Genomic DNA, 23,987 nt, shown 5'->3' with positions numbered 1-23,987 from the left:
GCATTTAGAAGACTGATATACTAAGGGGATGAAAAAAGCCTCAAAACTGCGGATCGCTGATTCTCCAATAGGAGATTCTTCCGCAATGAATGTATCACCACGGAGAGGGGCGTGCGAAGTTTTTCGCTACTGGTCCCGTGGACCACCACAATTTTTTATCTCGGTGGTTCGATTCTTTAATCAGTGGTCTTAGACCAGCGGACCACTACTGATTTCGAACTCTGTACAGGATAGTGAGGAAAGTCCCTGGGCCACATTTTACTGGCGAACCATGGATCCTAGAAACATGCTTCCAGTTAGAAAAAGTACCCAAATAACGTGTAGACGTCCGATGCGTCATATTAGGGGTAGTATAGTTATTAAAATACGAAAACGAACGGTTTATACGGACGCTCTGTCCTCAAAAACATATTAAGAAAGTTGTTGCTCTGTCTCTTTTGAGGCCAAAAAAAAATTCACGCTTCTATAAGTGCAATATTCAATTTCTTTCTCTCAAACCGAGTATAACTTTGATCTACCGCCATGGGCAATCTACTACCGTTTGCGTTGTGCCGGAAGTGTGAGTGTCTGTACCTAACAGTCTGAGTGCGTATTTATTGTTGTGTGAGTGTTTTAGTGCTGCCATCTACATTTCAAATTATGAGTGAATTATAGTGATTGAATATTTGTACCGTTTAAGGCCTAGTTCTCTCTGTGGCGAGACGGGGAAGTCGGTTCGCATTCACGCCTTAAAGTTAGAAGCCACAGAAAACCAACTGCATCCAACCACTGTAGCACCAGTTAGGTTTGAATCGAACCCGGGTCGTCACGATGTGAGTCCGTTACTATGACCAATCGACCACCACAGCGGCTGCGATACTCACTGGGATATTTGAATTCAAAAAATTGCAAAAGTGAACAGTGAACTATAACGGGCAACGCTTCTTTCCCTTATTTATGTTAATCTTTCCCATTTTTTCTCCAATTTTTGAATTAAAATATCTCAGTGAATATTGCACTTGGAAACGTATAAATTTTTTTCTTTGGCTTTCTTATTGAGTTTTTGAGGCCAGGGTGTCCGTATAAAAAGTTAGTTTTTTGTCTTTTAATAACTATACATCCCTAGCAATATGAATGACATATCTGTGGTCTACACGTAATTTAGATACCTTTCCTAATCGGAATTATGCTTCTAGAATCAACGGTTCTTCAGTAAAATGTAGCTGAGTTGCTTCCCTTACTAACCTGTACTACTACATATCATAAAAAAGTAACCTACTTTTCTTTCCAGAAATCAATTTTTATCACTGAATGTCAAAAACTTTTCCTTTCAATTTCACACCTCACAAAATCATGAGAAAGAAATTCGCACGCAATCCTTACTGACGTCGTGATGCGGCTCTCCAATTCACAAAGTGACTCGCGATACATCTCAAATCATGCGATAGCTTTCTTTATTTGACCTATTTCCAACCGTCGGTCACTGACATGAAACCTATAGAAATACCTGAAGAAAACGCCAAAAATTACATACCTAAACTAAGTGAAACGCGTAATACGGGGATCACTTTGAAACAATTTTAACAGCAGTTGAGAAATGTCGTTGATTAATAATGAACTTGAAACTCCATTTGAAAATCATAATTAAAGAAATTTAGACACGATTCTGTCACACAAGTTTATCATTTGTTTTCAGAAAGCTTTGGCTTATATGCAGATTTAACATAAAATTTTTTACTCTAAAGGTGTACTCCTTAATTCAATTGCTTACACTCCCAATCTTCAGTTTGTGTGGAATTTTGTTTTAGTCATTAAATATCGATCGACGCAAGTGACCAGAACAGAAGAATTAACGTGAATGAATGAATGAACGCTAGAACTTTGCCACTGGACTTATCCCGTTGAATCCAGAAGAATGGACAAAGTCAACAAATTTTCTGCTAGGATGAACTGACAGCACGTCTCAAAGTACCAAACTTATATTGCTTCTCATCTTTTATTAATGAGGAATCTATGATTAGCGTAGATGATGGTCAGCAGACATGGTACCAGTCTTTCGGATTATACATATTTATAATGAGTACTGAGAAGAAAATGTGTGCCCAGTGAAAGAAGTTTTTATGAACAAAAATTTTCCCTGTTTTCTTGCACAAACTACATTATAAAAAGTGTTCTAGAACAGTATGAGATCAGTTGTTATATTTATTAACACTTTTCAATATGCATATAAAAATGTCCTCTCCACTTGTCAATACAAGATTCATTGAGAGACTGATTATTTGTGGAGGTAAAGATGGGGGGGGGGGGTTCGATGATGGATCGGGGATCGAGGGGGAATCGAACCCGGTCACTCGCTTGCCGGATGAGTCCACGGCATGTGGCCATCTGGTTGGCCTATGTCATTCACGAGCTATTAGTTGATTGTTGACGCCGTCCATGTACGGTGCCTTTCAACATATATATACGCTCCAAAGTTGAAACGTTCTACCTGCTTCCATAGCTTAGATGGTAGAGCACTCGTCCGGGGTTCGAGTCCCCGTGGGGGCAGTGCTAAATTTTGCTTCCTTGTAATCTTCATCTCCACAAATAACCAGTCTCTCAATGAATCTTGTACTTTTCAATATATTTGATGCCACGTGGAATATTTAATTTGATTTAATTTTTCGATTGCTGTTCTATCAGCATTATGCTACTTACTAATTTCGGGGTTTTTAGAAGGATGTTTTTAAGAGAGAGAGATAATATTCGCGTTTATTCACATTCCATTACCAGATTAAACATTTCTCGTTCCATTGATTTAAATATATCTTTAAGTAGTTAAAATATCTTATTCTAAAAAATCAATCATGTTTCTAAGTAGCATGGGGGGGGGGGGTAAAAGTAAGAGGGGTGTATACATTCATGTCCAGAAGTTAAGCATGATTGCTGTTTATGTGAATATTTCAGAAAATCTACATCAGAAAGAAAGGAAACGCGGTATGTTGGTGTAATAGGGTTGTAGAAGAAGAATAAAAAATGCAAAACCAAGCTAATGAAGACATTTCTTATCCAAAGAAAAGGGCTGAAAGAAAAAGGTTTACAATACGAGAGCCGACTTCAATGAAACAGGATGATTAAATTAATGTGATGCTAAAGTTTAAAGCAGTGTGCGGGAACCTCTAGTGGCCACGCATGCTGCACACAACGATTTCCCATCCTTTCGATGAGGCTATTGATTAATCGTGTGCTCAAAGAGTTCCAAGCCTCACAGAGAGTAATTTTCAATTCTGGAATGGGACCTGGTTGGTGTTGGCGAGTTACAATATCTCTCTCAAGCATATCACACACCTGCTCTATAGGATTCAGATAGGGAGAGTTGGCAGGACTCCGTATGCGCTAAATATCTTCACTTAAAGGAACGCGTCAATCAAGGCGGCGCGGTGATGAGGCGCGTTATCATCCCTGAATATGAAACCAAGACCGACAGAATCTCGAAATAATCACGCGGTAGGCTCAAAAACTTCGTTGTTACCTGTATCTTTGACAGGAAACAGATCTTACGTCAAAGCTATGGAGGTCTGTGCAACCGTCAACATGATTCCTTCCCAGAACAGGACTCCTCCTTTAGAGAAACGATATCTTTCCATGATGTTTCCGGGGTTAAAACGCGTATAAACTGTTTTGCTTCTACAGTCAAACCTCGTTAGTGCGTCACCCGGTTAACAAGTCACTCCGCTTACCGGGTCACTTTTTGGAAGTCCCGATTTCTTCAGGCAGGAATCGGCACATTTATGGTTTACTCCGTTTAACGAGTCACTCCGCTTACTAAGTCATATTTTTGCGCTCCCAAGAGTGACTCATTAACGAGGTTTGATTATATATACACAATGAATTTTACCTACGCCCCATAATTCTTCATAATTGTTTTGAATCATTGCATTCATATGTACTTCAATTTTTTTGCACTTTACGAATTATAGTTAACTTTTGAACATGAGTGCAAGTCACATTTTCAAAATTTCTGAGTTGAGAGTAGTGGTGTTTTGGGTCGTTCTGGCTGCGCCGCACCAAACATTGTGCCGTTCTGGCTTCAAATTAAACACGAAAAATTTCACCCACGCAAAAAAGATCACAACTTTACAAATTTTAAAGATAGGAAACATTGACTTTTTTTTATATGTGAATGAGTAGGATTATACATTTTTATAAATTTTTGATATTTCTAAATTTTTTTCATTTGAAAGGCTAAAATTTTATAAAGACAAAAAAAACTTACTGTTCATTGTTTCTGTTTTCCATTGAATTCTTTTTACAGATGTTTTTATTTATATCACTATGTATGCTAGTACGAGCATAAAAATATCGAATGTCTTTTTTATGCACGTACTAACCTGAAAAGTGATCATTTTATCTTCCTTATTCATTACCATTTGCAATAAAAATACCAGTAACTGAAAAAGGCTATAAAACACAAACTATTGAATACATAAAAATTATTTTTATTTAATTTTTTATAATTACCAATCAAAATTGACCAAAAAATTAAATGCATTGTGAGATTGAAAGAACCCAAATAATTCATTTTAACAAATTTTGTCAAGTTTTTAGAACTTACGATGTTTTTAAATCTGGTCATAGGTGTTGGTTTTTTTTTCAAACGCTTACAACAGTCACCGCTTTCCTCAAAAACCACCGCCTTCAAAATGCTAAATTATCGACATTTTTTTTTTAAATTTTAATTTATGATTTTGATTCTCTTTTTTTTCTTCTTTTCAAGTTATCGAGTATACACTCATTGCCATAAAAATTTGCGCACCAAGAAATAATTGTGGGATCGAAACGAAAGTTGGCCTGAAGGTACATGTCGGGCAGATATGCAAATGATTAGAAATACAGCGTGATTGCGCATTGCGTAATGCCACTAGAGGGCGTTGAACTTCGTTCTCCTTGGAGTATAAAACAGGTAAGCAGAGCTTGCTGGAGTGTATTTAATCGTTTGCAAAGGAAATGCTGATGTAGACATGCCGTCGAAGACCATATGAGCAGTTGTCAGAGTTCGATAGGGAAAGAATCATCAGGATGATGGAAGCTGGGTGGTCAGCTCGGCGAGTAGCTCGTCAACGAGGCCGTTCTGATTTTACAGTGAGGAGGTGTTGGGACCAGTGGACAGAAGAGACGTCATTTACACGGCGACCAGGTTCAGGACGCCCTCGACAGACCAGTCGTCGAGAAGACCGTCACATCATCCGAAACGCACGCGTAGAGCCAACTGCCTCATTGGTCACTATCCAGACACAGGCAGCAGCTTCACTACAGGCCCCTGTGTCTTCCCGAACCATCGCAAGGCGCCTGGCTGAAGGACATCTGGTATCGCGGCGCCCATTACGTGTGCTGCCAATGACACCCACCTACCAATGCCTCCGTTTGGAGTGGTGTCGAGCACGACGGGATTGGACTGCAACGGAATGGAACCAGGTCGTCTTCAGCGACGAATCGAGATTCAACTTGAGCAGTGATGACAATCGTGTTCGTGTGTGGAGGCCCCGTGGTGAACGCTTCAATCCTGCCTTCGCTTTACAGCGACACACCGCTCCCACAGCTGGTGTCATGGTATGGGGTGCCATTGCTTACGATACACGGTCACCCCTAATATTGATCCATGGCACAATGACAGCCCAGCGGTACGTCCATAACATCCTTCAGCCACATGTGTTGCCACTCATGGCAGGGCTCCCAGGAGCCATTTTTCAACAAGACAATGCTAGGCCACACACAGCAAGGATGTCACAAGACTGCCTCCGCCACATTACCACCCTTCCCTGGCCTGCTCTATCCCCAGATTTGTCACCAATCGAGCATATCTGGGATCATTTGGGACGGCAAGTTGGACACCCTACGAGGTTGGTCGAACTAGCGGTGCATTTACAGCAACTGTGGAACAAGATGTCTCAGGACATCATACGGAACTTGTATGCCTCAATGCCCGCTCGTATCGCATCGTGCATTCGCGCTAGAGGGGGCCAACAGAGTACTAAAACTTCTGTTCATCTGTACTTTTTTCTGCAATAAATGATCCTTTTTCTTGGATTTTCTAATCACTTACGTAGTACTTACATGTGTAAAATTTCGTTTCATTTTACAACTTCTTCTGGGTGCGCAAATTTTTATGGCAATGAGTGTATAATATACAACTGAGCAATCCAGTGAATCCCGGTGAATTGATTTTTGTTAGGTTTCTGTAGTTATCTATAATTTTTTTTTTTTTTTTTTTTTTTTTTTGCGGCTTCCAACCTCCCGGAATAGCCGCACCCTGACCAACCAGGTTTAAAAAAAAAAGAGGTAAAATACACCTAAAATTTTAAGTTTTTTAAAATTCTGTTCTTGTTATTAATTTAAGATTTAGGAGGGGTTCACATACAGAAATGCAATCTAGAAGTGCTGAACTATTGAAAGAAAAAATCAACCAAGTCTCAGCTTCAATAGTTAGCCACTAGATTGTGAAATCACAAATTTTCTAACACACATGGGACTCAATGACAATAATTCTTCTAAAAGCTTTTTTTCTAAAAAGCGGATTAATCGACTTACGCCACTCTGAGTTTAGCCTACCATATAGTGACGAAGTGCTGCTCTATGGTCTTCTATGAAATGGAAAGCCTTGATCGGGATCATCGTTGTGTCCGTGATTATAATTATCACTTTATCTAGCCTTGCATTGGCTGTGTACGACGATCCCGATCAAGGCTTTCCCGGCTAAAAAATTTTCTCTGGGCCATCACAGCGCTATCCTTTGACACGCCTTGCATAACGAGACACTCTGCCCTCTCTGTACTTATCACGATCCAGGCCCGTCATTTAGGGGGGGGGGGGGCCCGGCTTTTGAAAATACACTAAAAATGGTATATATATATACAAATACATATATACATACATTGAGTACATGTGCTTTACCCCCCCCCCCCCGGAAAAAGTTCAAATGACGGCCCTGTCACAATCTCCACTGGAAGTGACAAATGCTGGGGGATTTCAGCAATTAATATGCCTCATTATGAAAAATCGACATGGTCTTTCTAGTGTTAAACTGTATTTACGTTAAATATATATTGGGTATGAAAACCGTGTCTCTGACTCAATTATGTCTCAATGAATAAAATTTTAATAACTCGTTTTTGAACAATTTCCATTACTTGAGAAAATATATTCATTTCCTGCCTAATACCGTTTTATGAAATATCGGCGTTAAAAAAACTAAGATTTCTGCTGAAAAGATTTATAATGTTTATCAATCCGTGAAGTTACTCCGGCTTACATACTATAAAATATTATATCTGTATGTTTATTCGAGTTTTTTTTCATGAATTTTACATTTCTTAGCAGACATTGTTACCACGAGAGGCATGGTTTTTCGAATAGTGATGAGAATAAGACTACTGAAAAGGCTAAAAATAAACTACGGTATCCGATATGATGGGTGTCTACTAAAGAGTGGATACGACATTTTATTTTTTATTCTTTCTAGCACCAATTTTCGCATCTTCATGGTGTGTGTATTCAATAAAATAATAATACTTTTATAAAAAAAAATGGATAAATAACATTATATAAAAAATGATAAAAAAAAACTTAAAAATGATAAAAGTGATAATAACGTTATAAAAATGATAAAAGTGATAATAACGTTATAAAAATGATAAAAGTGATAATAACGTTATAAAAATGATAAAAGTGATAATAACGTTATAAAAATGATAAAAGTGATAATAACGTTATAAAAATGATAAAAGTGATAATAACGTTATAAAAATGATAAAAATGTTAAAACTCATAAAAATGATCCAAAAAAAAAATAATCCACAAGGATTTTTTAGCCAGCAAGACTTCAACTACCAACATGAAAGTCCTTTTTTACTGTTTATAAATCGCTATTGAACACGGTATATCGTGACTTATAACGTGGCCTACGTGAGTGACACTTATTACTTTCAAAGGCCACGCTTAGAATGACCAACTGAGCATTATTCATCCCTAACTATTCAGTATGAATCCAGCATCCATTGTTTCTTTCATAAAAGTTCTCGCAGTGAATGCTTTCCAAAATCAGAGTTTTTGGTTTCCAATCTTCAATTCCGACATATTCAATTTCTCGAGATGAACGAATTCTCAGCGGTTTTCTCTCATTCAATTTACTATCTTTTACTAATTTTAACACATTCTATTTCAAATGGAATAAATTTATTCTTTTTATATATACAGTCCAATATTACGACACAATCTTGACCAATCGATGGGTTTGTAATCTAAGAATGTCGTTCAGAACGGGTAGAAATTTAGGTGAAAAGATGGCATATCATCAATATAGTGAAAGAGAAATTACATCAAGCACAAATATTATAGAAAGGCGTTTATTCAGTAAAATAATTACACTTTAAAATAAAAGAAACCATTGAAAATGATAAAAATGATTTAAAAAAAGCATTGAAAATGCTAAAAAAAAAATGGTAGAAAAAATATTAAAATTTTTAAAGATGATGAAACACTGGGGGGGTCTGGAAAAAAGTGTGTAGGAGCCTGCCTTGTGTCTTCTTTATAAAATAAAGAAAAAATTAAAATTTTTGAATAAAAGTTTGAATAATTAAATAGAGAATAAGTTGGATAAAGTAAAATAAAGTGAAATAAATTTTTAAGTGTTTGAAGTGAATAAAAATAAAATAAAATAAAATAAAAGTGATAAAATAAAATATAAAAGCCATGAATAAAGTGACATAAAGGAAAACTAAAAATAGGTTTAAATTTAAAAAATAATATCAATGAAAATAAAGTGAACTAAGACAAGTGAAATAAATAATTTTTAAGCGGTTAAATGGAATATAGAAATGAAATAATAAAGTGCGGGAAGACTTAATGTCACAATATGTTTCATATTTATGTGGTATGAGAAGCAATGTCTAAAGCATGCGTTTTTTATGGGTGTTGTTTTTTATTTGGTTTCGTTATGGAAGGAAATATCGGTAGTGTTACCGTAGATATAAAATGAAACATTTGATTCTTCATTTCGCATGGATGAACTGTTGAGGAAAGAGACGTGGGGGATTCTCTTATAATAAGACAAGGGGGGTACGATAAGACACTTCTCGGCTTTGGGGGGAAAAGAAAGAGACAAGTATTTTTCGTTTACGTGCTCCGCCCATGATTTCAGTACGGAGTGGGCTGGAAGTGGTGAAATAACGACTTCAACAGTCCCCCTGCTTCAGAAATATAAAAATGTTGGCAATGAAAACTTTTATGCGTGTGTGTGCATATTCTCTTATTTTTGGTATTTAATGTCCTAAAGATCCGAAGACATTGGGTAAAAAGAATAACGCTTTTGCATTAAGACGTAGGGAAATGAGCGTTTTTTGGATCATGTTTGATTAACTTATAAATCTGGGATATTTGTTTATAAAAGGCTCTTCTCGTAGCATAGATCGAAGCAGCATAATTTGAACACCAGTGGTTAATTAGCATCATCAACCACAAACGAACTACATCTTTTCAAACTTGGGGATTGAAAACAGCTAGAGAAAATTAGTTAATTGGTTAATTTTGTGCCATAATTGGCATTTTCGCCGTAATTTGGCGACTCAGTTTTTTCTCTTTTAAATTCATTTCTAATATTTCCAAAGAAATGTCAGGAAAAATCGAAACGACATCTAAAAATTTGATAAATCCTTACGACGTATGAATAATTTTTACGGAAATTAAATATCGGTAGTGCTGCCATCTAGTAACGTCATTAATGTTATCACGTGATCAACCATCTTCAGAAAAAAATTTTTGAATTTATTTTAAAAAAAAGGTTTGTGGGGAAAATTAATGTGTGAAAATAATTGAAAAACAGTACATATAGGGATGGTTCTCTCTCACGATATTCACATCCTTTTTATCAACAACTCCGTGGACGAGCGGTAACCTCGACCACACATCAAAATAGAGCGACGTATTTTTTTTTAATATACAATAATGAGGTAGAGGATTAACAAGGCTGTTTGGTTAACACATCGGGCGGGAGAACGAAAGGCTTTATCAGTTGTCATGGGTTCGAATCCCAATAGGTCACTAAAATCGTTTTTTTCCAAATAAATAGGACCGACCGCCATTTTGAAAATATATTTAGAATATTTCCCAGGCGAGAGAGAGAGAGGAAGTCTGGCTCTGCGAAATCCGGCTAAAAAGGAAGTCGGCCAAAAACGCGCGAGAATTGAAAACATTTCCAGTGGCGCCATCTAGTGGCGGAAATGGTCATTAAAGTACCTCAAGCGCTGCCTATACTACTGAGGACCATATAAAAATTTCGATTTTTTTTTTTATTTTACCACACACTGTATTGTCACTCTCAAAACTGGTACAGAGTAATTTTTGAACGCCTTATGACCATTTTTCAAATTGAAACTATACCTCTACGACGGACGGTTAATGAGATAAAGGCCGCATCAGCACTTACACGCTGTACATAAAAGTCAACGATGCAGTGTAAATTTCTAATAGACTTAGTTCCCGTAATTTCTTACAAAAAAATTTTGTTTTACATCATCCGATGGATGCGGGAAGTATTATATCATATTGTCACATTAAGTGAATGACTTGACCTATCTGCGTTCGGAGAAGAAATGTGGCTGTATAAAGAACTTTATATACGTATCCACGTCTTATATATGCATAAATAACAGCTACGGCATTTTCCCGTTAACTAGAGAATATAAGTTTCTAAGAAAATACGTCCACTATCGGAAACAAAACATGTTTCTATTATCCTATATGAATTAGTCTTAAAGCTCTTAGAGTTTGATCGTTGATTTACATAGGGGAAAGATTCTATAAAGAGTACATACACGAGCCGGTAGGGCAACCTAGTAAATAGAAGCAGCCGATTTTAACAACAATATGCTCTGTAACGTATATAGCTGCCGTAGACTGGTTTGCAATTAAAAGAAATTTCATTTGAACACGTGTTGCGAATAAGTAATTTGGCTTGTAAAAATTATTAAAACACCTATTTGATAGTTCACAGTTATAGTGGTTTGTTTAATTTAACTTTTTTTTTAAAAGAAATGTATGTTAACCTTCATTTATTAAAGAGCATAAACTCCGGTAAAGAAAATGACGACACCAAGAAAACTTTCATATTTCTTCCCGTCTTCAAACCTAATATAATTTCTCAATTTTGTTTGACATAAAAGCAACATAAACATGAACATTTTTCTAATTTGTGCCGTAGCTTTTCTTTTAATACATTTACAGGTATTAAGTAAGCTTCAAGTGCAATATTTCTCAAAGCATTTCTAAGAAAATTATGTTCCAAGATCAAAGTAATGAAACGTTTATTATTCAATAACCTTCTTAGAAGAGAAAAAAAGAACCAACAAGAGTTCTCCGAAATAGCCCAATAATACGTGGGTTGATATTAAGCACTTTTTAATCTAATCGTTTCTACACATTCCTTCGGGGGGGTTTTCCCCACGAACAAAAAAAATAGTTTCTAAGACAGCATAAGAAGCGATCAATATTTCAAATGACTTACATTTATTATTTATAAGACTCAGTCTCCTTTCTCCAAGAAACGCATTTGGGAACGTATAGTTGAAAAGATATCTCTAGAAAGAGCCATTCGTCTATCTTTTCTTAGCTACGTTTTCCTTTACAAAATACCCTCTGTGTAAACTGCCCGAAGATATCGTGAGTGAACAAACAAACGTAAACCGTCATTTGTGCTGACCGCTCAGCTTGAAATTCTAATATCATTCCTAAGAATATACACGTATATACTGTATATTGTATGAGTACATATATGTATACATAATACATAAATAGAGCAAACTTCCGCCTCCGTGACCAATTGCGACCGAAAAACGAATCTGCGTCTGCGTCTAGGACGCACTTGAAAAATTAACGACTCAAACAATTTATTATCTTTTTTAAGGATTTTTCGCATTTGTTATGATACTTCTTTTATTTAATACTGAAATAACTTATAAATTTTTCTGCGTTGAAAAAAGTATAGTAAACGATTTAACGGAAAATTTTACGGTTTTTGCACTACCATCTATAACACGGCTGCCGTACAATCAGTAATTCCAAGAGGTTGAGTAAGAAAATTGTTTTCGAAGAGGTTGTTGTTATCAGAAACGAAGATACTTCTAAAGAAGACACATTAGGATACGGGACACTGCACAATTTGCTTGGGTACAGCATTCATTCTCTGTCTTTAATTTTGATGCTGCGTGGAAAGAGAAAAATCACGACATCAGCTACTGAATGTACAATATTTTTGCCAAACACAGAACCTGAAAACGGTTTCGAATGGTTCTAGGCATTTACATCTAATTATTTACACAATCGTCAATGGCATTAAATAATGTGGATGAAAGTAACGTTGAACAATGACTTGACAATGCAACGGTCATACACTTCAAAGTTTAAGAGAGGGCCGAAAATGTTTTGTATTGTTGACATATTAGGCAGTTTCGCTCAATAAATACCATTAACCTTTATAGTGGCAATGACGAAATATCTCGCCTGACTTGATGGCTTGTATTTCGGCAATCGTGAGGTATCTCACTTTTTTAAAACCCTCTTATTTCAATAATGCCGAGCCCAGATACCGTTGTAAGTTTTCTTTTCCTAATAACATGTTTTCTATCCCACCCCAATCTGTCAGATCAACTGCCAGTGGGTTGAGTCACCTTCTGCTCAAATTTTGATCACAGAAGGAGAGAGACGGTGTTTCTTTCCTTCTCTTCGTTGTAGTATAGGAATATGCGTACAGTATAAATAATGGAAAAGGATAGAGTATTTCTCTTCGTTGGATTTTTTTTATATTATTCTTTGAGCTGGAACGAAAGCATTTTTTCACTTACATAAAATCAGAAGCAAGTATTCTTCCTGAAAAAAGACGTGGCATTTTGCGGAAAGTTTAGTGATTTCCACTGTGACAGTTATAATGCAGATCAGGGAAATTTTAAAAACCGCTTATAGGATTAAGCGACAACATGTAAACGAACAATATTACTGTACTAATGTTGTTTGTTCACATGTTGTTACATCTCATACTGAAATTTTACAATACCAATAAAACAGCAGTACAATGTTGCAGATACTTTTATATTTACAAAATGTTATGATGTAATGGACTATTTGTTTAAAAATCCCCCGATTGTGCCGTTAAATCAGAAATTTACTGCATTTATATACTAGTGCAATCTTCTTTTGATTTGGATTTTTTTTTCTTTTCTAATGAAATAAAAGTCCATTTTAAAATTGAATCATTCAGTAAAGAAATCAGAGACGCATTAACAAAGTAAGAAATTCATTTATAAGAAGTAATAACAAATTTCAAAGGAACACTAGATAATAAAATGACATTTTTACACAAGATGTAATAATGATATACATAAAGTATGCACGAAGGTAAATAAAATCTGTTCAATTAGTATTCAAAACCTGGATGCGCTGTAAATCTCATTCAGAAAATGTCATTAAAAATTCCATAAATACTAATTTACGTTAAACATAAAGAGCAATGATAACATTGCAAGTAACACATTTGGTAAAAAGTAGTTGGAGGAACTTGGAAATAAATTGTTATTGCACATTATTATTATTTTTTCCAATTCACCCCATCAATCACTCTTCATTTTAAATGACTTATAGCAGAAATGCCGCCAACTAAAACTAAAGTGTGATTACGACTAGATTTTAAACCTTTAATGCTAATGTTATATATGTAATTTGCCTAGATAAGGGTTAGTGAATGATCCTAAATACAGGTATTCGCCATGTTCGGTCACTTGTGACAGATCCGTCGTTCTTCCATCAGGAGATTGATAACTGCGAAGGATGTTCCCTTTGTCATCAATTTCGATTATGATACCATGTCTTTTGATTAATGGAAGCCAAATGTCTCCTCGTTTTACCTAAAAAAAGGAAATTGAGATACTCTATGTGTCAAAGTTATCATCAAAAAAATATGACGAGCCGTTCATCAGAACAAAAACTTAAATATTGGTAGTTAAACGTACGAAACAAACTCTTACTACATAGAATATCATTTTTACACTATGAAGAAAAGAAAACAGCCTCCAGTTCAACGTTTAAGGGTTCGGGCACTTGATAATATTTTTGTCACACTTTGGTAATTCATGTAGATAAGGAAAAATCAGACCGGAGAGAGAGAACCAACAATTTAACCCTTCACCTACGTAAAAAAATTCCATCTATGTTTTTTACAGTCTCATTATTTTTTAGTCAAGTAAAAATTAGTTCCAAACATATTTATTGAGGAATCATTACTTGTCTGCGAATTGTGGAATATAATTTTTGTCAAAAGATTTGTCATATATATTTTATTGAAAATTTAATTTTTTACAATGTCATGTCGATCGCTCATAGATGATTGAAAAATTAAAGGGTTAAAGCCAATTCTGAATGGCTATGCTTCCGTGCGTACTTGATGGAACGCTGAGTCTACCAACCTTTCCGATAAAAAAAAAGCCATTTTAAATCCACGATAAATTTCAAGCTTCCTTCCAATTAGACCTCCTGCGCATAAAATAAAATGAAAAAAAAACGATCAAATTTGCAAATATCGGATCCCTAGCTTACAGCATAGATATGCTCATAATTTCAGAATAAATTGTTCTAATAATATTCTTTATTGCACCGAAAAAATTTACGCATCAATATCACGAACAATAACCTAAATAAACAACAAACGATGGTAATCCAGCAATAGTAAATAAAAATATGAAAAATAGCATCCTCAGATATATTGATACATTAACTAATACTGTAAATTGTAAACTCCTATCTATAAGACGGCTTGCAACAAACTAAAGTTACTTTCTTAATTGAAAATGTTATCCAATATTGTGGAGATTTTTTCCTTCAATCAATCAGTGAAAATGGGAATTTTCGTTAAATCTAGATAATGAGTGTATTGTTCATTAATTTGTTATTGAAAAATGTTGCACTGCTTGAAGACTTTTCAAACCGATACTTCAAAACATCCACTAACTTTAAAATTTTCTATTTTTTTAAATAAAAAAACTCCCGCTTCGAACTAATAAGTGCCATAATTACGAAATAATCACTTGTCGAGAGTAGAGTCATGGGTAGCCACAACTGTGCTTAAAATTTAATTACACCTCTGCTCAGAAAAAACAGATAAGTTCTTAGTATTTTCCCTCACGTCATTGAATTCAATATTTGAATACATCATCTTGAACGAGATAAAATATCAATAACTAACACATATACCTAGAAATTCTTTTCTAAGTATATACGTATTTTTTATTTAATCTTCCGAAAGATATCATTTATAATGATACTTTATACCTTTTCAATTTCCACATCGCTTAGTTAAGAGCTAGAAAGAATACTTAAATATTAATGGACTGCTGAACTAGTTGCAATGCACTGCTTACAAATCCATTAACTTGTACATACTACACTGAAGGGCCAAAAAAACTGGTACACCTGCCTAATATCGTGTAGGGCCCCCGCGAGCACGCAGAAGTGCCGCAACACGATGCGGCATGGACTCGACTAATGTCTGAAGTAGTGCTGGAGGTAATTGACACCATGAATCCTGCAGGGCTGTCCATAAATCCGTAGGAGTAAGAGGGGATGGAGATCTCTTCTGAACAGCACGTTGCAAGGCATCCCAGATATGTTCAATAATGTTCATGTCTGGGGATTTAGGTAGCCAGCGGAAGTGTCTAAAGTCAGAAGAGTGTTCCTGGAGCCACTTTGTAGCAACTCTGGACGTGTGGGGTGTGGCATTGTTCTGCTGAAATTGTCCAAGTCCGTCGGAATGCACAATGGACATGAATGGGTGCAGGTGATCAGACAGGATGCTTACGTACCTGTCACCTGTCAGAGTCGTATCTAGACGTATTAGGGGTCCCATATCACGCCAACTGCACACGCCCCATACCATCACAGAGCCTCCACCAGCTTGAACAGTCCCCTGTTGACATGTAGGGTCCATGGATTCATGAGGTTGCCTCCATACCCGTACACGTCCATCAGCTCGAAGCAATTAGAACCGAGACTCGTCAGACCAGGCAACGTGTTTCCAGTCCTCAACAGTCCAATGTCGGTGTTGTCGGGCCCAGGCGAGGCGTAAAGCTTTGTCTCGTGCAGTCATCAAGGGTACACGAATGGGCCTTCGGCTTCGAAAGCCCATATCGATGATGTTTCGACGAATGGTTCGCACGCTGACACTTGTTGATGGCCCAGCATTGAAATCTGCAGCAATTTGCGGAAGGGTTGCACGTCTGTCACGTTTAATGATTCTCGTCAGTCCCGTTCTTGCATGATCTTTTTCCGACCGCAGCGATGTCGTAGATTTAATTTTTCACCGGATTCCCGATATTCACGGTACACTCGTGAAATGGTCGTACGTGAATATCCAAATTTCATCGCTACCTCGGAGATGCTATGTCCCATCTCTCGTGCGCCGACTATAACACCACATTCAAACTCACTTAAATCTCGATAACCTGCCATTGTAGCAGCAGTAACCGATCTAACAACTATGCCAGACACTTGTTGTGTTATATAGGCGTTGCCGACCGCAGCGCCGTACTCTGATTGGTTCCATATCTCTTTATTTGCATACGCATGCCCTACCAGTTTTTTTGGCTCTTCAGTTTATTTGCGATCTGTATTATCTATAGTGAGATGAGATTTTTTCATCGTAATTCACATAATAATGGGAATACCCTGTTGACTACTATTGTTCATTAATAAGCATAAATACTTATTAATGCACCAAAAAAATTATAAATTTGTTTAAATAGAGATTTTTTTTTGTATTTCTACAAAAACATTATAAAAATGAATTTGAGTAAAATAAATCGAGATCTAGAAAAAACAACCAATTCATTTCTATTGATTTTAATGATAATTAATTTATTTAAATGATAATTAATTTATTTTTATTTTAATAACAAATATTCTATCAAAAAAATTATCAGTGAAAGGCTCGTATGGGTTTTATAATTTTTTTTCAGACAAAGTCTATTTTTATTTTTTATACGAATCTTTCAAAAACATTTTTTTTCATCTATCCATAAAATAAATACCTAAAATTGATATTTCTAATAATAATTCACATTGTACGCAAATGTGAAAAAAAAAATTTTTCAATGAAATACTAAATTATGTAAACTTTTAAGCCCAGTACAATCAATCAGTCAATTGATGAATATAATATTTTACAATTATTTATATTTAGTTTCAGACTAATGTACATAACTGCAATAACATAACATAAACGTCCAAAATAGTGGTGATGAAAATTATGAAATGCTTTTCGAGAAAAATCATAATTGGATTCAAAAATGGAATTAAAAAAATTTCACATGCCATGCAACAGCTGTATGTATGTGTGTGTGTGTGTGTGTGTCCGAGTTCCAATTAAATTTTTTACACATTTTCAGTCACATCAGAATTTGTTCATAGTCAAATCGTTGTTCAATGCTATATATAGCACCAGTGTGTGGTCATGTGGGTATCATTTTGGCTTCGCATCATGAAAACTCGGATTTGAATAACCCCTCTACGATCACGGACGTAATATTGCGTCCAAATGCCAGGGGAATAAATTCAAACTAGTTTTTTGTGTTTTCTTTGCTCTCTTCACCATCGCGAAGCTTTATAGTAGCCCTATCAACTGTGTGAAGGTGCTTTTCTTTCCCTCTTTTCTATCTTTACTTCTGTTAATGATTTTTACCCCATACGTAAGAGCGAAATAAAACATGTAGAGTCAGGGTGAAAAGGGACTTAAAAACTCTCTTAACCTTACCTATTATAATTTTTCCCCTTTTTATATCGTTTTTACTTTCTCCTTTTTTCTAACGTGCGGTTAGCTTAGGACGAGTTTACCAGATTTATAGCCGATTCGTCAAATAGATATAATTCAAATTTGTTGCCAAAAGCTTATACATGAAGTGCTTAACGCACCGCATAGTGACGCTGACGGTGGTTTTCTATGGTTTTTCCAAAATGTGGTTTGGCGTAAATGTGAGCAGGTCTCTACTTAAAAAGGAAGATTTTCAGAGCAATAAGACTTTCTGGCCGGTCGTCCAGTTGTAAGTGACAACTTACGACAAGCTACTCGAACGGCAACAGCCGACATTAAGTCCAACGACAAAGGGCGTCTGACGCCGTCCACTGAAAGTGACTTTTTCACGCTACTCTGTTCGTGACTGCACTGCATGCAGATGACGAGTATGTTCGTTAAATAAACTTGAGGAAATATTGCAAAACTATTAAATTTATCAACTCTATCCTTAATAAGAGATCTCACACAAACTTGGAGAAGGCATTCTTGTAAATAAATAAATGATTATCGATTACTACTTACTATCACAACCCATGAACGGCAATTATAAAATTTACAGCTGCCATGTTCACGTGAAAAAGGAGAAGGAGAGAGAGAGAGACACCGAGGAGGAGGAGAAAAAACGAAGGAAGCAGCGCAAAAAGAAGTAAACAAACGTACTGTGCCTGCGCAGATATGGCAAGAGACTTGAGATCCCATTCGAGTCAGAAATTTTTGTCGTCTGCTGTTGTAGCCGGAAATCCGTAGCTGAAGATCACTGCCAATGATACTTCCTGTGCAATAGGATCGGTCTTGCAATTACAGACATCTGCGAGGGACTTGTTCATCGCTTCAAGTCACTTCCAGTAGACGACCGGCCTCAACCGGAGATACATTTTATAAGGCATTAATTTTTTTTAATTTTCCGCTTCCAATGTACGGCTGAACATGTAACATTCATGAAGTTCGGTACTCGCTGCACTGTTATATATAGATTTATTTATTAAATGCGTGAGGTTGCTGTAATGCGGTGGACCCAAAGTGGTGCTCATTACTTAACCCATTTCTGCCCAGCATCCCTATTTTAGGGAAGCGAGGATTTTTGGCTTTTATAATATTTATTTTAATCTTGCAGCTAGATAATGTATATTTTAGCACGTGTAGATGACATCCCTGCTCAGAGATTGGCATCGAAAAAATTCTTGAGAAGTCATTTGTGGTTTAAAAATGAACACTTGAAATTTGTCTATTTTATTATCTCAGGGCACCTTTGTTTTCACCTTATATTATCGACATTATATTGTTATTTTCATGTAAGTGATTCTGCAAGTAATTCTTTTGGAATGATATTTAGATTACAATTTAATGTGAATAACTAACACACCATTCAATTTCGTTTCATTTAAACTTCTTTTTTCGAATACTTCGTCATATTTTGCTGTCCTCAATTGAGGACTCTTTGTCGTCCAGTGTCATACTTCCTATCGATGTCATTTGAAATATCTCTTGGAATATTCTTAAATGGTACAATTTCAACAAAATATCGCAATTTCGAAATGGAATTCAAAGCGCATCAAGGTGTGGGTGTTAATTGGTTAAAATAAATTTACCACACAAGACACGCTTCTCGTATTACCAGGACATGAGTGACAATAGCCAGGCATAGGAGAAAAAGTATATAAATGACAATCAAAATATTTTGCGTTACATCATCAGTCCATCTGAATTTCGACAAGAATTTTACCAGACAGGAATTTCTCCCTACAAGGAACTTATTTTGTCATTCCTCTTTTTTAAATTCACAAAATTTTTGTCACCGATAAAATGACTATCATAAAAGATTCGGAAAAAATTTGAATGTGATCGATTACCTTGTAAGCGAATTCTTTGAAAGGATGGTAAGACAAGACTTCAGAAAAAGCAAACAACATCGAACCCAAAGCATGCTGAGCTCTTCCCAGGATTCGCCGGATGGTAGGAAAAGGCGCTAACTGGTCTAGCGCTGTAGTTACATTATTTCGTGCAGTCATCATAGCAATCCAATAGCCTCCACGAGATGATGGACGGATATTGTCGGGCTCTCCAGGGAGCTGGTCAATCAGTATTTCCACTTGACCTTTCTTTGGACCCTTCAAGTGATATCTAAAGAAAAGTTCCGTACCACCTTTCCATTAGACAAGTTTTTTCTCATGTAAAATTACGTACTACAGTAGATTCTTGATTATCCTCATCGAGATACTATTATCCGTCATCCCTACTATACTGTACAAAAATTAAAGGATGATTGTGGCAAACCCCGGTATATTTGAAAAAATACTAAACAAAAATTTAGTTATTTTTAAATGTATTATTTTTATTTTATTTTTGCTCAAATAATATTTTACTATTGCTACGTATAATTATTTAAAGTCAATACCCGTCTTAACGAACTTTAAGGAAACTAAATTTGGTTCGCTAACATCCAATCTAATAAGAGAACATTCTATTGAATGGAACCAGCAAAAAATTCCGTTCGCTATAAACTGCGTTCGCAACAGCGGGATCAAACTGCAATTTGTTTATGGTATCGAGCTCATATAGTTAAACTTTTTTGCTGACTTGAACATGCGTCTGAAAATATGATCTCCCAGTTATCCGACGATTTAGATTATCTGCTAAATGATAAATCAGTAGTCTACTGCATTTTGATTCTAAAAAAAATTGGCTCCATGTATAAACATGCCACATATAGATGGCTTTTTCTCAGCCCAAGATAGCAAGGAAACATTTATTTTCTGGATATTATGCTGAGGTGAACTCGGAAAGAAAAGTCATCTTGTCTCCGCCAAGACACGAACCCAGGCCCTCTTGCATATCGGGCAAGAGGGCCTGGTATGCAAGAGAGCCTGGGTTCGTGTCCCGGTGGAGACAAGATGACTTTTCTTTCCGAGTTCACCTCAGCATAATATCCAGAAAATAAATGTTTCCTTGATACCACATATACATATAAAAGATTGGTATGGTATACTAAAATAGAAAATTTAGTGAAATTATACCAAATATAAAATATAAAAATTAATTTATTGATAGGTGATCTAGTGCTAATCAAGGATGCTCACAATTCAAAATTGCACACAATTGTGGCTTTCAAACTCAATTAAAAACCTAAAAATTTTGTTGAGGTTATAAAAAATATTGTATTAAACAAATGTATTATTTCTGAAAACATACTTCGGTGGAGATTAAAATGGAAAAAGAATAAAATCTGTGTGTGTATACGTTACTTACTTTAATACACGATATCGAGCTAATTCACAAATTAGAAGAGAGTTTTTATCGTGAGAAATTTGTATACCATTTGGAAAATGCAAATCACGTAAGATAACACTTTTTTCGTGGTTGTAAATGTTGTACCGAATAACTCTGCAGGAGAGACAAAATAAAATAATAAATTAGGTTAAACAGATACTGTTATCTATACATTACATTATGCATCATAATAAGCAAAGATTTCAATACAGTCATAAATACCATACTTCTATTTTGAAAAATTATAATAAGTTATTTTCTAATAAAAACTCACCTTCCACTTCCTTCGCCTTCTAAAACTAGGTAATAAATATTCGATAGATCCCATTTCGCACTGGCATCTGTAATGTATACATTTCCGTTTTCATCTATGTCCATGTCATCGGGAAATACCATTCTCTGACCCTCAAAGAGTGAGTTGGTAGATAATATTCTGGTCTGCATTTCTGAAAATTGTATAATTTTAAGTATTAAAAATAAATTACAAAAAAAAATATCGGCCACTCTGCATCAAAAACAAAGGAAATCTATGTTTAATTTCATCGAAAACTGTAAAAGTCAGTCGAGATTAAAACCATTTTGTTGCTGAGGTAAATGTATAATGAGAAGAAAAATTGATTTATCTACTATATGGTACCTCAGGTTAAGAGTGTTTCGACTTGCGAGTAATCCAAGTTATGGCTTTGCGTTTCGACATGCTAACAAATATTCCACTAGAGCTTGAAACACAAAACAAAATTTACACACAAAAGCTCAAGCGCTTCCAACAAATTAAAACCGACAGAGATTTGCATACTGTATTTTGTATCGTTCACGTCCTGAAAGCAAAACTACTTTTATTTTGCGTATAATACACCAAACTGTATTATGACAATTGAATTTCATATTTTTTTTCTCGATATTATGAGGATATTTGAAAGAAATGAAGACATCGACGAGTTTCTTTCAAGAACAAATTAACCTCGTAACTCGAAGTACCATATATAGGCTTTCAGATCATTTCAAGAATTGGAGGCAACAGCTGTTCAATCTCTGAAGTAAATCTTCATCATCATTTACTGTATAGTTTACAATAATGATTGCCAGAAATAATAGAGTATCTTCGACCGAATATATATATATATATGGTTTCAAAAATATTTTTTTCCATTATTATCCCGAATCGAATAAAAAATCTACTTTGATCATTTTATTTTTTTACTTGCTGTGATTCCTTTTATACGCTCAAATGTCTCTTCTCGTACAAGGCAAAGTTTTCTTTTTTTGGTCTTCTAATGAACCGGCGAGTGGGTAGAAATCAAAGACTGGCGGCCTCCCTGTTGTCTCTTTGTTTACTCTCTATTATTCCCAAAGTTCACTGAAAAACATTTTTTTTTTCTATCAAGATATACAAAGAAAGAACGTCCAAAATAACCTCACCTGTTGTTGTATTCAGACTATGAAGCCCATAATAAGCATCGATAAAGTAAAGAAGTCCATCTTTTCCCATGCGTAGACCTAATGGACGACCACAGAGCTTTTCTTCATAAGGAAGCTCTGTAATTATGCATAAATTAATAAATTACTTCCAGAACAACCCCACAACCTCTGTTTGTAGAAAAAATCTTTTTAAAACAATGTCACTGAAAATAAATAGTTGTTTTTCTTTTCAACAATCCATAATTAAAAGAAAATTGTAAGTATGGTAATGTATGTACAGTAAACTCTGTCAAGTTGGACATTTTTCTATATTAGATGGTTTATATTGGGAATTTAAGTTTAAAAAAAATTGAGAATGCGCAAATAAAACAGAAAACGCAAATGAACATAAATTGCAAATCTCGACTGGTCTTAACAAATGTTCCCATTTTCTACGAAGTACGCACAAGGAAACGGTGGTGAACACATATCAGAATTCACTGAGGGAGCGAAAAGGACGAATGCTCTCAACACTCGTCCAGCAAACGAAGGACCCGGGTTCGACTCCCGGTAGAGGCAGAGATGAGTTTTTTCCTTCCTTAAAAAAAATCAACATCTCAAAAAATAAATATTTTAACAACATCCAGTTTTTTCGGTATATCATGCATATCGTTTTTTATCTATATTTCACTTCCTTAAAATCCCTTTAATAACATAAACCACAATATTTCTTGTTCCAAATAGTTTATTGTATAAGAGGAGAATATGCAACATATATATTATATTTCAAGGCGAGTAAAGATTTTTGATCACGTTTTTCTCAAAACGCGTCAATGTGCGGCGCTTGAAACTCCGAAAAATGATTATACATCTTGAAGTATGTAAAAATTAAAATTTTTATACTGTAACCAATTAAAAAACTGAAATTTTCACTTCTCTCTATAATATCGTAAGAAATTTACTCAGTAATAATTGAAAAGAAAATTCGCTAAGATATCGGTGGTTGAAATTTTTGATCTTTGTTAATTTTTAAAGTTCTAAAGTTTTTAGAGAATAATTTTCGATCACTAATATCTCATCAAATTTTCATTCAATTGTTTCCTGTATAAACTGGAAAAAACTGAGAGAGGTGCAAATGTTCTTTTCTTTCATTCATTGCATTTCATCACATTCTTTTTTTCATTGTTGCTGTATAAAAATTTTAGCTTTTATATTTTCCCAATAATCATTTTTAAGGAGGAGTTCAACTACCGCACAACAATTCTATTCTCTTTGCTGATCATTTTCCACATTTTACTTAAATCTTAAAAAATCAACTGTTGAATTAATATTCTTTTTGAACACTTTTGTTGAAACATCCCGTATTGGACATCTTTCTAGAGAGAGAGAGAGAGAGAGAGAGTTTATACTCGTTTTAACGTAACCATGGGCGTGTCCATTGTGTTTTTGAAAAATGACGAATTGAAAAGAAATCAAGTTG

General features: G+C 35.3%; 1 protein-coding gene across 2 annotated transcripts in view; it reads right to left on the bottom strand.

The window, feature by feature from the left end:
- Positions 1-13,283: 13,283 nt before the first annotated feature.
- The window catches only part of LOC149079971 (adipocyte plasma membrane-associated protein-like), a 33,230-nt gene continuing 22,526 nt past the window's right edge, over positions 13,284-23,987 (bottom strand). For both annotated transcript variants that reach the window (XM_089238889.1, XM_089238888.1), the window contains exons 5-9: positions 22,529-22,645; positions 21,384-21,555; positions 21,089-21,223; positions 19,693-19,963; positions 13,284-13,907 (exon numbers count right to left, since the gene is read on the bottom strand). In XM_089238889.1, the coding sequence (XP_089095015.1) occupies positions 13,710-13,907; positions 19,693-19,963; positions 21,089-21,223; positions 21,384-21,555; positions 22,529-22,645 (893 nt within the window). In that variant the 3' untranslated portion in view covers positions 13,284-13,709. The remainder of the gene's footprint in view (positions 13,908-19,692; positions 19,964-21,088; positions 21,224-21,383; positions 21,556-22,528; positions 22,646-23,987) is intronic.

The sequence above is a fragment of the Pholcus phalangioides genome, unplaced genomic scaffold, assembly GCF_987345545.1.
Source record: "Pholcus phalangioides strain wild (caught in Gottingen) unplaced genomic scaffold, Ppha-v1.0 ptg000011l_1, whole genome shotgun sequence".
Lineage (NCBI taxonomy): Eukaryota > Metazoa > Arthropoda > Arachnida > Araneae > Pholcidae > Pholcus > Pholcus phalangioides.
The sequence above is the reverse complement of the archived record's forward strand: the minus strand, read 5'-3'. Positions and strand labels throughout refer to the sequence as shown.